The sequence below is a fragment of the Grampus griseus genome (genome assembly GCF_964374135.1).
Source record: "Grampus griseus genome assembly, chromosome: 18".
In the NCBI taxonomy this organism is placed as follows: Eukaryota; Metazoa; Chordata; class Mammalia; order Artiodactyla; family Delphinidae; genus Grampus; species Grampus griseus.
The window spans coordinates 68,993,055-69,006,289 of NC_139012.1; the positions used below are offsets into that span (position 1 = coordinate 68,993,055).

The 13,235-nt window shown below is 32.7% G+C and overlaps 1 protein-coding gene across 3 annotated transcripts in view; it reads right to left on the reverse strand.

Annotated features, from left to right (window-relative positions):
• Window positions 1–13,235, reverse strand: part of NBEA (neurobeachin) — a gene marked incomplete at its 5' end in the record, with an annotated part of 629,414 nt that overhangs the window by 438,565 nt on the left and 177,614 nt on the right. For all 3 annotated transcript variants that reach the window (XM_082675501.1, XM_082675500.1, XM_082675503.1), the window contains 2 exons: window positions 75–156; window positions 7,266–7,374. In XM_082675501.1, coding sequence (XP_082531627.1) covers window positions 75–156; window positions 7,266–7,374 — 191 coding nt within the window. The remainder of the gene's footprint in view (window positions 1–74; window positions 157–7,265; window positions 7,375–13,235) is intronic.

Genomic DNA, 13,235 nt, shown 5'->3' on the forward strand with positions numbered 1-13,235 from the left:
TTTGATATATTTTCACATGTTACCATGTTACATGATACTACTGCATTACAATAAAGAATTGCTGGTTTGCTCACTTGGATTCTGAATTTTCACTGTAGAATCTGGCTCTGGATGTGGTTTGTGTACAACTTGAGTACATACTTGCTCTGTCAAAATCTGAAAGATGAAGAATTTGAATTTCATTTAGAAATAAATTATAATTGCAAATTATAGATATACAAAGACTCTGCAAAAAAAAAAAAGTCAATTTGTTCAAATCAAAAGAAGCATCTCTTCTAAGGGTCTTCTAGTGAATTCCACATACTTCTAAACTCTTTTAATTCTATAGTCTTCAGATTTTTACAGATAAAGACAAAACCAGGACCAATATCTATAGAAGGAAAGATTAATTAGGAGCTCCAAGAATTAACTGTTTGAAATCACTTTTCAGTGTACATCTTTAATACTTTTAAGTTGTGAACTGTAAACATTTGACTGCTATTTCATCATTAATAAAAAAAAAACTTAGAAAATCAGTAAGTAAGAAAATAATGTCTGAGCCTGGGTCCTAATAACTTCAAGTGAAGTGTGATATGGGAAAAATCTTTATAAAAAATGTGGCTCATTGTCATTTACCAATGAGTTTTTTTTAAACTTCTTTCAAATGACAAAAGTTGACCAAATAAAGGAAAGACAGACTCTAAACCATTTACTAATTTTTCCACCAACACCCAGGCTCTATGAGTACAGGATTCTTATACCTCTTTTTCACTGCTACATTCCTAGCAATTAGCAAAGTGCCTAACACACTGCCAGCAGTCAATAAACATTTGTTACATTTAAGAATGAATAGCTTAATTATATATAAAATATGGATATATGACTCTTTACTGTATTTCAGGCTATACAGCCTGTGTTTACCTCTATTTTTCCATATATTAAAAAAATCCAATGAGATTATACTTAATAAAGATACCATTTTATATTATGATTTAACTTCCTGTGTAGGTTAACATGCTAAGTTCTGAATGAAACTTTTTAAATAGTTTAACCGGAAGTAAGATACAAAAACTTTGAGGAAACTATAAAACTTAGTTGAGAGCTTAGCTGTACATAGCTACTTGTGAAAGTTGGGGATGGAGAGTAAATTAATCAAGAGACAGGTATGATTCTTTCAGATTAGAAAAAGATCATGACATCCAGCAGTGGCATTTTTCTTACCTTTCTGCTCAGACTTAAAAAAAAAAAAAAAAGTATATCAAAAAGGTACTGACTTGAAATAAAAACTAACCTACTATTATTAAAATGATAAATATAGGGCACAAATACCCCTTTCTTCACTGCCATACTTTTACTGAAACAAACACTTCCTTGTTTAAACAGTGCCTCAGAATTTTCTAAACAGAGCACTAGAGACATGCACTACTCATCAGTTGGATCTGACAAAAGGGATAAAAATTTCTTTGAAAACCATACACCAAAGAACAATCGGTGGTTGGTATATGCCTACAAGGAGTTTTCACACCAACCTGCCCAAAAAGTCCTGGTGTAGACCTACAGCCCAGTCAACAAGATCCCAAGGATTCTGGTTACAAATGCAGAGATTCAAAACAACTGCAGACAAGCTTGGAAAAGACTATGCCATACTCTTCCATGATACAGAACTGTCAAAACCTTTTCACCCCAAAAAGGAGAAAGCTCATTGTACAGAAAACAAAATTTATCTCAAAGAACCTTCAGTTTTATACTGTTGTCCTTCTAAACCCCTATTTGATCATCTAAGAATGAGGGTAATAACTGCCTTGCCTATCTGATAAAGCTGGTAGGAGGATCAAATAGGGCTCTATATGTAAAAGTGTTTTGAAAACTATATGTCATAGTTTATTTAAATATGAGTTTAATTACAAAAATATATTTAGAAATTCAATGCAGCATGTATTTATAAGAACCAGTTATGTGCCAACATTCTGCTACATGTTTGAAATGGGAAACATAGTTGCTAGATAGAACTATATTTCTAGAAAAAATTATTTAATCAATATTGAGGAGACAGGCTCAAATCTGAATAAAGACACAGACCTACTAGAGCATGGACTTGAGGATATGGGGAGGGGGAAGGGTAAGCTGTGACAAAGTGAGAGAGTGGCATGGACATATATACACTACCAAACGTAAAATAGATAGCTAGTGGGAAGCAGCCGCATACCACAGGGAGATCAGCTCGGTGCTTTGTGACCACCTGGAGGGGTGGGATAGGGAGGGTGGGAGGGAGGGAGACGCAAGAGGGAAGAGATATGGGAACATATGTATATGTATAACTGATTCACTTTGTTATAAAGCAGAAACTAACACACCATTGTAAAGCAATTATACTCCAATAAAGATATTTAAAAAAAAAAAAAAACTATGTGAGTTTTAAAAGAGGGGGAGGGAAATAAATAAGACAAGGAGAGATGAATGTAGATGTAAACACTTAATGAAAGGATAGGATTCAAGATGGGCCATGAAGTTTGACTGGACTTGGTTAGAGACATGCATAGGAAATTAACCCTGCCCCCGCACCATAACAAAATAGGATGGAGGGTTCAGAGCCAGATACGGACATGAAATCCAATGTGTATTTAACCCTTATAACACATCTCAATTCACACAAGCTCAATAGCCAAATGTGACTAGTGGCTATCATATTGGACAGGGCTGGGAAACAATGAATTAAATCATGGAGGTAACTTGATAAATATGCTATTTATGGACACAGATCTGAGTCCAGCATTATACATTTAAACATTATTTTATAAATGGTATTATCTCGTAATTCATGGGTCACAGAAAGACTTTAGGCTTAAGCAGGAGCTACTGGAGCTTCCTCTCTGACCTACTGACTTCCCGGACTTATCAAGCATAAATCATTTTGGATTAGTAGGCTCGACTTACGAGACAGGAATAGTACTGGTTTACTTCTTAAAATGGCAAACTATTAACCCCACTGTTACATCCAACTGCCGCTGTAGATATTCAGGGGGTCAGAAAACCTTTGTATTTATACAGTTTGGACAAGCTCTACTACTTTTTTGACTCTTGGTTTCTTTATCTGTGAAAAGAATGTTTGAATAAGATGATATTTAACATACTACCTACACATAAGATTCTATAATTTTGAAAAAAAAGTTTTATTATGAGATACTTAAAGGTTTTAAAGTTACTACCCCTTTGTAAAAAAACTGTGTCCAGTAATATTATACCCTTACCGAAAAAGATAAAGTAAAAAATATACATTAAAAAAATCAGTTCATTATTTCCATGGGAAACAGCTCCTCAGATGACAAGATCCCATACCTGACTGCCTCTGTCTATGGTAAGTGTTGAACTGAATTATAGGAATAGTATGTAAAGAGAAATAGTAAATCCAAACCTACAAAGTAAAATTAATATCACAATATTTAAAAAAAGCATTGGATCAATAATCATATATTGTTGTTCAGACAGATCTACAAGTATATTAAATAGAAAAATCTAGTTTTGTCTTTAGGGGACATATTCTACAATCTAACAAAAAATTTTAAGTGTATTAGGAAGTGCTACAAATCATTAAGAAAACATAATAACCCATAATTTAGAGATGGAGTAACAAAGTAAAAATAAAGCAAATAAAATGTAAGATACAAATTTTACAAATATTATAATTCTCAAAAAAATATTTGTAAGCCTTGAGTAATTTCAAAGAGGATTCATTAAAGCCAACTCATTTCATTATATGATCTATAAGAATAAATTCACCTCAGGAAACTAGGAGATAGGGATGTTTTTTCAATTAAATTTTTGTTTTTAGAATAATTTAAATAGATTTTTAGATCTTCAAAGCTTATGCAATGTTGTCTGACATATCCTGCTAAAAACTCTAAATTACTTTGTACTTTAATATTTACTGTTTATTTTATCATAGGCATCTTATCAGATTTAGAATTTTAAAGATCACAGTGACATAATCTTTACGATAACTGAACTTCCAAACACTTTGTGAAAACCACACATTCTAAAATATCATTTATCAATACGGTAGGTTTGACAGAGTTCTTTATTATTTCTGTACTTGATTTTATACCTTTCTACAGTTGTAGTAATATGTGTTCTGATACAATGCTTGGAGTTAAGGTAATTTCCTCAAACCAAAAAAGAAAATGAAGATAAAATGAGCTTTCAAACTGCAGATTATCAACCAACTAAGTCTTGCTAGGAGTACAGTCCTTGGTTGATGTTCACATAGTAAATCAAACTCAAGTTAGTTGAGTTTTCTTTCTTTAGTTAAATTTCACTTACTATTTGATGAGAATTTAAGTTTGAACCTATCACTTGAGTTTTCTTTTTTTTGGGGGGGGTGGGGGGTCATTGGGGATGAGTTTTAAATTTTTTACAACCAGATGCCACTCTCCAAAATGATGCAATCTTTAAACTTTGGTGATCTAGAATTAGTCATCCACCATCCTGTCACTGATATTACAATTTGATTTGTTAGTAGTAGTAAACCATCTGTTGAAGTCCTTTTCTACTTTTTTGTGGAATCAACAGTGCTAAACAATCATACCGCAATCATCTTTCTTTTTTGACCTTTTGTACACTTAACTTTTCTTTTTAGAGTGTCATACTTAACTCAGGGCCCTTCAGTCCAATGAACCATGATTATTTTTCTACTTTGAAAGCCTACATTATTGCCAAATTGGTCAGATGGAGGCCCTGAAAGTTAGTTCCTTCATTATTTCCAAATCTCTGCAACATCCAATATCCAACATCCAGTATCAGAAGATCCAAACTTCCCCTGACTTTCTCCACCTAAGTTATGGAATCAGAGATAAAATCTGGACACTAAGAGAGTGCCGATGAATACAGATGGTAGTACAGATGCTGCTGCACTTGCTGTTGAGCCACTTTTCAGGAAGACGAGTAGAATTACATATGCATGTATATATACATGGGACATTTTATTTTAAGGTTACAAGCACATGATGATCTTTCCAATTCAACATATAATGTTATGTGGAACTTTTATTTTAATGTAAGGTTTCATTGACTACAAAGACTTTCTACTGTATTGACACTAATAGGTCAAAACAAGCAAGGGTCAGAAATTTGTGGAGGAAAGAGAATGATTAAAAAACATACACAGTCATTATTGACCAGAGCAATTAGTAGGTAAGAAAACCAAGGTAAAGATACAAGTTAAACCAAGAGGGAATAGATATGGGGATATATGTATATGTATAACTGATTCACTTTGTTATAAAGCAGAAACTAACACACCATTGTAAAGCAATTATACTCCAATAAAAACGTTTAAAAAAAAAAAGATACAAGTTAATCAGTATTTGACACTAAGATTCAGAACCCTAATCTGATATTGCAGCAAAGTTTTGATTCAGAGGAGGACTTTAATACTGTCAACTGAAGGTAGATTCTGATATTTTTTGCCTTATGTACATATACTATGAGAAATGCCTATTTTATGACCATTTATTAGTGGTATGACATAGAGCAAATTATTTAACCTGTGAGCCTCAGTTTGTCTGTTTAAAAAGGCAATAAAAATACCAGCTTCATAGCAATATTGTAAGGATTTGAGATAATGTATGTAAAGTACTTACCAAGGGGATTATGATAGGAAGTACTCAAAAAAGGCAGTTACTATTATTAGGGAAATATAATAATATCAGAATAAAGATGCTCTGCATACGATAGGCCTTTCTATTAGTGCTTATTCAGTTCTGTAGGCAAAATATTGGAGCAATATTAAAATATTACTATAATTTTAAAAAAGCAGCACTCTGGAGCGTAAAGTTTACAAATCATGTAATTTGAAGAATGACTGACACAAAGTAGGAAAATTAAGCTTAGATGAAAAAGACAAAGTAGCCTTATTTAAAGGGCAACAACTCTTAAATTTACTGATGAGAATATAAAACCAGAGGTAAAAAAATTATGCCCTGTAGGTCAAATCCAGCCTACCGTTTTGTAAGTACAGTTTTATTAGACAGCCACACTCATCTGATTCATATTTTCTATGGCTACTTCTGAGCCACAACTGCAGAGCTGAGTAGTTGTAACAGAGAGCGTATATAGCCTGCTACTATAAACTGAATGTTTGTTGTGCCCCCCAAAATTCATATGTTGAAACTTACATTTGCTATGGCTTTTAGCACAACTAGAGTCTCCCTGTATTAACAGTCACAATGTTTTGCTATCTACAACAAAATAACCCATGTTCCACTATATGTTAAAGTGTGAGATGTGAAGTCCACTTTTCTCTTGTTTTGACATGATGGATATACACTGTTATTAAAAAATATATATTAGCTTGGGCAATACAGGTGGTACGTGAAACACTGTCCAGTTACTGCATTGTACCGAGCTCAATGTAAAGATGACAAACGTTCTCTGTTGCAAGTACTCAACTCAGCTACTATAATGCAAAAGCAGCCATTGGCAATATGTAAAGGAATGAGCATGGCTATGTTCCTACAGAACTATTTATGGACACTGAAATCTAAATTTTATATAAGGCTTACATGTCATACATTATTTTTCTTTCGATTACTTTCAACCATTTAAAAACATAAAAACAATCCTTAGCTCAAGGCCCTACAAAGACAGGTGCTTATAGTTTCTTAATCTTTGCACTAAAGAAGTAGGACCTCTGAAAATTAGCTGCAGGAAAGTAAAATGAAGGTTAATATAAGAGAATATTCCTAATATTTTACTGGTATTTAAAATGAGGTAGTACACACATTTCACAGAAAATAATGAACCCAATTTGTATGGCCATCTGTTAGAAATAAAGAAAAGGATTTCTGAATTGAGATGATGGGATCTAAAGTTTCTCCAGATACCATTTTTACAAATAATTCTTACCTACATTTTATCCCAGTCTCAACTCTAGGTTAATGTTAGTAGTTGCTACATATCAGAGACAGAGAGAGGGAAAAGCGGGGAGGGTAAGGGGAGGGAAAGAATGAATAAATAATGCATAATGGGTGTGATTTATGTGAGAAAAACTGTGCAAAGCCCATCAGCCAACCCATACTCAAAGAAAATGCCTAGGCCCAACATAAGAAGATTGGCAACTAAATGTACATGGATATGTTTTAAACAAAAATTTTAAAACATAAGTATGTGTTCATCTTTTTTTTTTTTTAAGGATTCCTGCCTTTTAGATTAACTGACCAACTGCTATTCCAATCACAGAGGGTTTCCACTGCATACATTTAAAATTAGCATCACACATTTTAAGTTTTTACCTCATAAAGTGTGTTGTACGTGGTGACAGTCACAGTGTTTGTATGCAACATCAGCCTCTCTCCAAGAAGAGTAAAAAGACTGTGGGTATGCATAATTTCAACTTTTCTCCTGGAGAAACAGGGGCAAAAAAAAAATCATACTAGGAAACACACTGGATTTTCTAATCACATGATGTTAGGATAAGCAGTAAAATCTATAAGCAGATACAGAATTACATAAGTAATGTTTACTAACTTCCATCTACTAAATCACAGTTTATAGCATAGCTGTCTTCTAAAATACCAAGACTACTATTTAAACACTTCTCAAAATGTCCGCGCAAACTAAAACGTTAAGTGTACAAATTATAAAACAGTGTATAAATGTTGACAGCTATAATTTTCAAATTTCTAATAGCTATTTAGGAGTTATTTTCTTAGGTTAAATTATTAGTTTCCCTTAACACAGAGACAACAGAATTTTCAAATCCTTTCTGTCCAAAGTCTATGAAATAATCTATGTAAAACTTTAATAACAAAAATTTGTAAGTATGGTTAAACTTGAATAGAAAGCAAAATAATTCGACAGAAGTAAAGGGAACTCATTACTGCTTGTATCTGTGGCTCATTTAACTGTTGACCCATTTAACTGCTCCCCTACCAAATCCATACTTAGAATAGAAAGCTCTATTAAAGTCCTCCTGGAACACTTAGCTCTAGCCCAGGGAATTACTACATGCCTTTCATTCATGTCACTTTCTTAGAAGTCAAGATCTGGAACTTCTTGGCCCCCAACGCTCAGTATTTCATTTCTTACCTTGATCTTCTATTGTTCCCTGTGTGGATTTGGCAACTATAACACAAACTGACTAGGTAATCACCAAACTTTTGTTCCTTTCTTCCTGAGCCCACAGCTATACTATAATTCCAGCCTCTCTTACAGTTATGTGTGGCAACTGAGTTCTAGCCAATGGAACCCGAGAAGAAAAGTTGTGGATCATTTTTAAGCCTGGGCTACAGAAAAAACACTCATGTACTCTTCCATGCTCTTCCTCAAGGCAGCAACACAGGAGCCTTACGATGAAGACAGAGGTACTAGATGAAAGAAGCAGCCTGCGTCTCTAAAGCACAGCTTGAAGAAAATCAACTGCTGAGGATACCCATTTGGATTTTAAGTGAATAAGAAAGAAACTACTAGTTTGGTAAGTTACTAAAACTTCACTGTTTGTTACAGGAGCTATTGCTACCTTAATTAATGCACAAATCAAATAATGAACCATTTATCTGGGCACCACTCACCTGGAAATCCTCTCTTCTAACATCAGCCTTCAAGCTTCACACTGCACAACAAAAGAGGCAGGACAGCTATTTCCCCTCACCCAATCCTCCTCAGCCCAGAGAAGGAAACAGCAATTACCTAAATCCAAAAGGAAGCTGGGGCAAGTGTCTAATGGCTGTGTTTGTAAAACACTTAAGACTGGGAAAAGTCAAATGGTCATTAAAAAACAAAAAATAACAGGACAGATGGATATTTTGGGATTATGAAGGGGAAGGCTTTAGCCTCTTCCAACTCAAGCCACACCTAAGGAAAGGAAGCCTGACACTTTCATTTGCTCCCAATCAAGAAAAACAAATGCCAATGTGTATCTCTTGATATATCTCTTTGATACACAGAGCTGGTAAAAGTCATTTAAATCAGGCTATCTGGAATTTAGAGTAATTTCTTAACTGGGACACCATAATTTCAACTACTAAAGAAATTCATGCTCTCTTGACTACCTCCTCCAAAGTAAATGTTTACAGAGCAGCTTAATTCTACCTCTTAGGGGGACTTGAAGAATACTGCACATATCAGGAAAAAGATGAGTCAGCTTCCTCTTGCAGTTTTCTTTGAAACAATGCTCACCAATAAATGCTGTCTCACAGCAATCAAGAGATAGCCAAAAGTGGCATCCATCATTTCAGGCATAAAATGGGCATGCTGGCCCTGTACATCACATGATTTTGTTTCCCAGAGGACCTCTAATGAAAGACCCAGCTCTATGCATTCAGTTCAGAAAGGCTTCACGAGGGTATGTATTTGAGAAACTAACAACTTGAACCTGTTTAACTTTAAGACCTAAATAGACTTCAGACTTTAGTGCCTAGCTGCTTTATCTTTTCAGTTTTATAGGATTTCTGCCCACTTGGATTGAGTGCAATCTATTTTTTTAAAAGCGTAACCTTTTAATCTCATACAAATTACACATTTATTAGCTTACTAACCATTCCATTAAAAACACACCCCAATTTCCTTCTTCACAAAACAAGTATTTTGGGGGGGGATGACCAAAAAATACTTCTTGTAACAAATTCAGAGAATATGTTGGAACAGGACACAGTAAAAAAAAGAAAACCCATAATTCTATAACCCAGAGATAATCATTATAAATATCAGTTGATGTTCTTTCAGACTAATTACGTTGCACGTAAGTATATGATAGACAGATATAGATGATATCAATACAATGGAAATAATTCTACATAAGATAATTTGTAGCTTGTCACCTGTAAAACAACATATTGTGTCTTAAAATTTCAGCTATTAAATATAGTTTATAACTAGAATGTAGCAAAATTTATCCATTCACTACTGTTGGCCGTTTACGTTATGTTCAAATTTTTTTCTACCATAAACAAAACTTTGTCCTTTTACATAAATCCTTCAGCATGATCATTTCCTTAGGATAAATTCTTGTAATGAAAATTATAAGGTTAAAACATTTAAGTTTAATTTTATTTTATGAGACTTTGAAGTTTGTGACCTCCAAAAATATGTACATTCATACTCCAACATCAAGGTACAAATTACCAGCAGTTTCACCAATCCTATGTATTATAATAATAATAAAACAGTCAAATGCAAAAATTAGGGCTTGGGGAGAAAAGATGAGAGAGGAAGCATGGTTTGGGGTAAGACTCCAATTCATAAATTAAACAGTTTTTTGCTGCTAATTATTGAATAATTCACATTTTAATAATGTTCCTCATATCTAAACATACATACATTAGCATGTGTACCTGGGGTTTCTATTCACCTCTTTTTTTAGCTCATTCCTTAGTATAAGGTCTACTAGTCTTATCACAATACACACTCATTATACTTATTTTTTAATCTTTCACTGACTTTTTACTTGTTTGTTCACCTGAGTTAGCTTTACAACAATTTTTGAAATTTTTTAAAGAAAACTTGGAATTTTTATCAAAACTGCATTAGGTTTATAAGTTCAGTTCATTACAAATCTAATTGAGTCTTTCAATTAAGCTACGTGGTATAGCTCTTCCTTACTGCAGCTATTAAATTTTTTCATGATTTTCAGGAAATACATTAAAATATTATTTACATTTTCAATTTCCTTTCTAATAAACTGAAAGTAAGATCATTTTAGGCTACTATTCTATATATTATTCTATAGTTAAGAATCATTAGTTATTCTAACAATGGACACTATTATACTTTTCAAACTCCTTTAATCTATCAGGAGAACTGTAAAAGTTTTTGAGGTTTTACCTAAATTTCTTCAGCCTTTTACTTTGAGGTTAAGAATGGATAAGCTATAGGAACTCAATAATACGTGCATCTGTCGGTGTTTATGAGAAATTGTATCAAAACACAACTATGAACTAAAGGACCATAGCATGGTTCTGTTGAAATATCAGATAGTGATTACTAGTGAAGCAAAACAGGATTATGTTCTGTGCACCTGTACTTTTACCTCGTTTGTTAGTGATCTTACTCTTCCCATCTTTTATTTGATGCAAGAAGTAGTATGTATATGTATAGAGAACCCAAAAAATAAGTATTTAAAAATATTTGTAGCAAAATGATGTTATTACCAAGGACTAGAAGTGAACATCTTGTATGTTGTCATAACATATTTTCTTATAATTACTATAATCTGGCCTATACTTCTGAAGGCCCCTCTTCATTCCCAAATTTTTCCATTTTATATTACAAGATATGAAAAAGTTTTATCCATTTTATTGATTCCTTCAATAAAATCACTCTTGTAGTCAGTGATCCCTTCAACAGTTTTTGTTTTATTTTCTTTCTTGATGCTAGTCTTCATCTTTATTAATTTGTACTTCCTAGCTTACTCTGCTGTCCTTTAATCAATGCTGCAATATGAGTATACATTCCTATCATTATCTTTATTCTTCAATATTGGACGTATTTACTTCTGAGTATGTTTTTGCTATGATGAATAGATAATTTTAAAGAACTTATTTTCATTTTATTATCTTCTCTTCACTAGCAGGTTTTTGGGAACGTTTCTTAATTTCTAAATAGTTGAATTTTTTTTTTTTGCTCAATTTTTTTTTAATTTCTAATTTTATTACCTTACGGTCAGAAAATGGTGCCAGTAAAATCTCTACTGTGTCCACATTGTTTACTTTATGGTCAAGGACATGATTTTTTATTTTAGTAAATATCCTATAGCCATAAAGTATATTTTCAAAGCATATAAGACTGAACATATATCTACTGAGTCAAGTTTCATGAATATATACTCAATTTCTCTATATCTTTATATGTTATCTATTCAATTGGCCCCATTCTGAAGGAGAAATACTGTCTAGACTATTGTTTCTTATCAATTACTTATAGCATCTCTAAAGGTTTTCCTTACATATTTGAATGCAACATTTGATGCTTTGAGGCTTATGACCATAACATCATCTACTTAAACTGTGCCTTTCATCAATGTATAATGTCTTCTAATGTTTTGTTTTGAACTTTTGCTTTGAACTTCAAGTTCAACTGATTCTATTTTGTGCTTTCAGATCACATCTGATTTCTATAATGCCAACGAAGTTCTGAATTCTTTTTCTGTTATCCCTTTCCTTACCCATTTATTTTTTAACATCTGATTTTTTAAAAAGAAAGGAAATCATATAATAAATACTCATGTAGCCACCATTACTACAACTTAAGAAATAAAGTATTAAAAATAAGCACTTCTAGGTACCTGTCCATGAGCCCATCCTTTTCATCACTATGTTTTCGGGTAAATGATATCATGAATTTGCTTTTATATAGCCATGCATGTCTTTATACTTTTATTAGATATGTACCTATTCCTAAGCTATTTATTATTTTATTTTTTCATATTTTTGAAGTTTAGATAAATGATATCACTACTATACATCCTTCTACAACTTGCTTTATTGCTTCATGTTAGGTTTATGAAAGTTAACTTTTGTTAATTTTCAAAGCTGAATATATCTAATTGTATGAATATACCTAAATTCATTTCTGTTATCCTACTGATATCCTACTGATATTCTTTTATGTTGTTTCCAACTTTTCATTATTACCAATGATGTTACACTGAACATTTGTGCACATACATGAATGTCTCCATGTCACAGAGACAATTAATAATTAGTCATAGAGTAGCTTCATCTTTTTGAAAATTGTCAAATTGTTCCCCAATGTGATTGTAACAATTATACAACTCCACCAGTGATCTGAAAGTCTCTTATGCATATCTTTGCCAACACCTGATACTGTCAAAAATTTTAAACCTTATCACCCTAGTGGGTATTAAAGGTAACTTTTAAATTTTGTACTTTTGATTGCTACCAAAGTCGAGTATCTTTCCATATGCTTATCAGCCAAATCAAGTTTGCTCTTCAGTGAACTGTTTATATTCTTCATTCTCCTAATGGTTTTTCTTTTTCTTATTCGTTTGCATGATTTTTCATAGGGTCAGGATACAAACCCACTGTATTACAAATAAACTGCAAATATCATCTTTCACTTTGTGGCTCGTCTTTTCACTTTTTATGGTTTTAAAACATGTTATATTTTAATGATCACATTTACCAACTTTTTCCTAGATGATTTATGTATGTTTACTTAGTAGTTTACAAACCCTTCCTTAATCCAAGGCAATAACACTATTATTCTACATTTGCTAAGAGCTTTAAATTTTGCTTTGCAAGTTT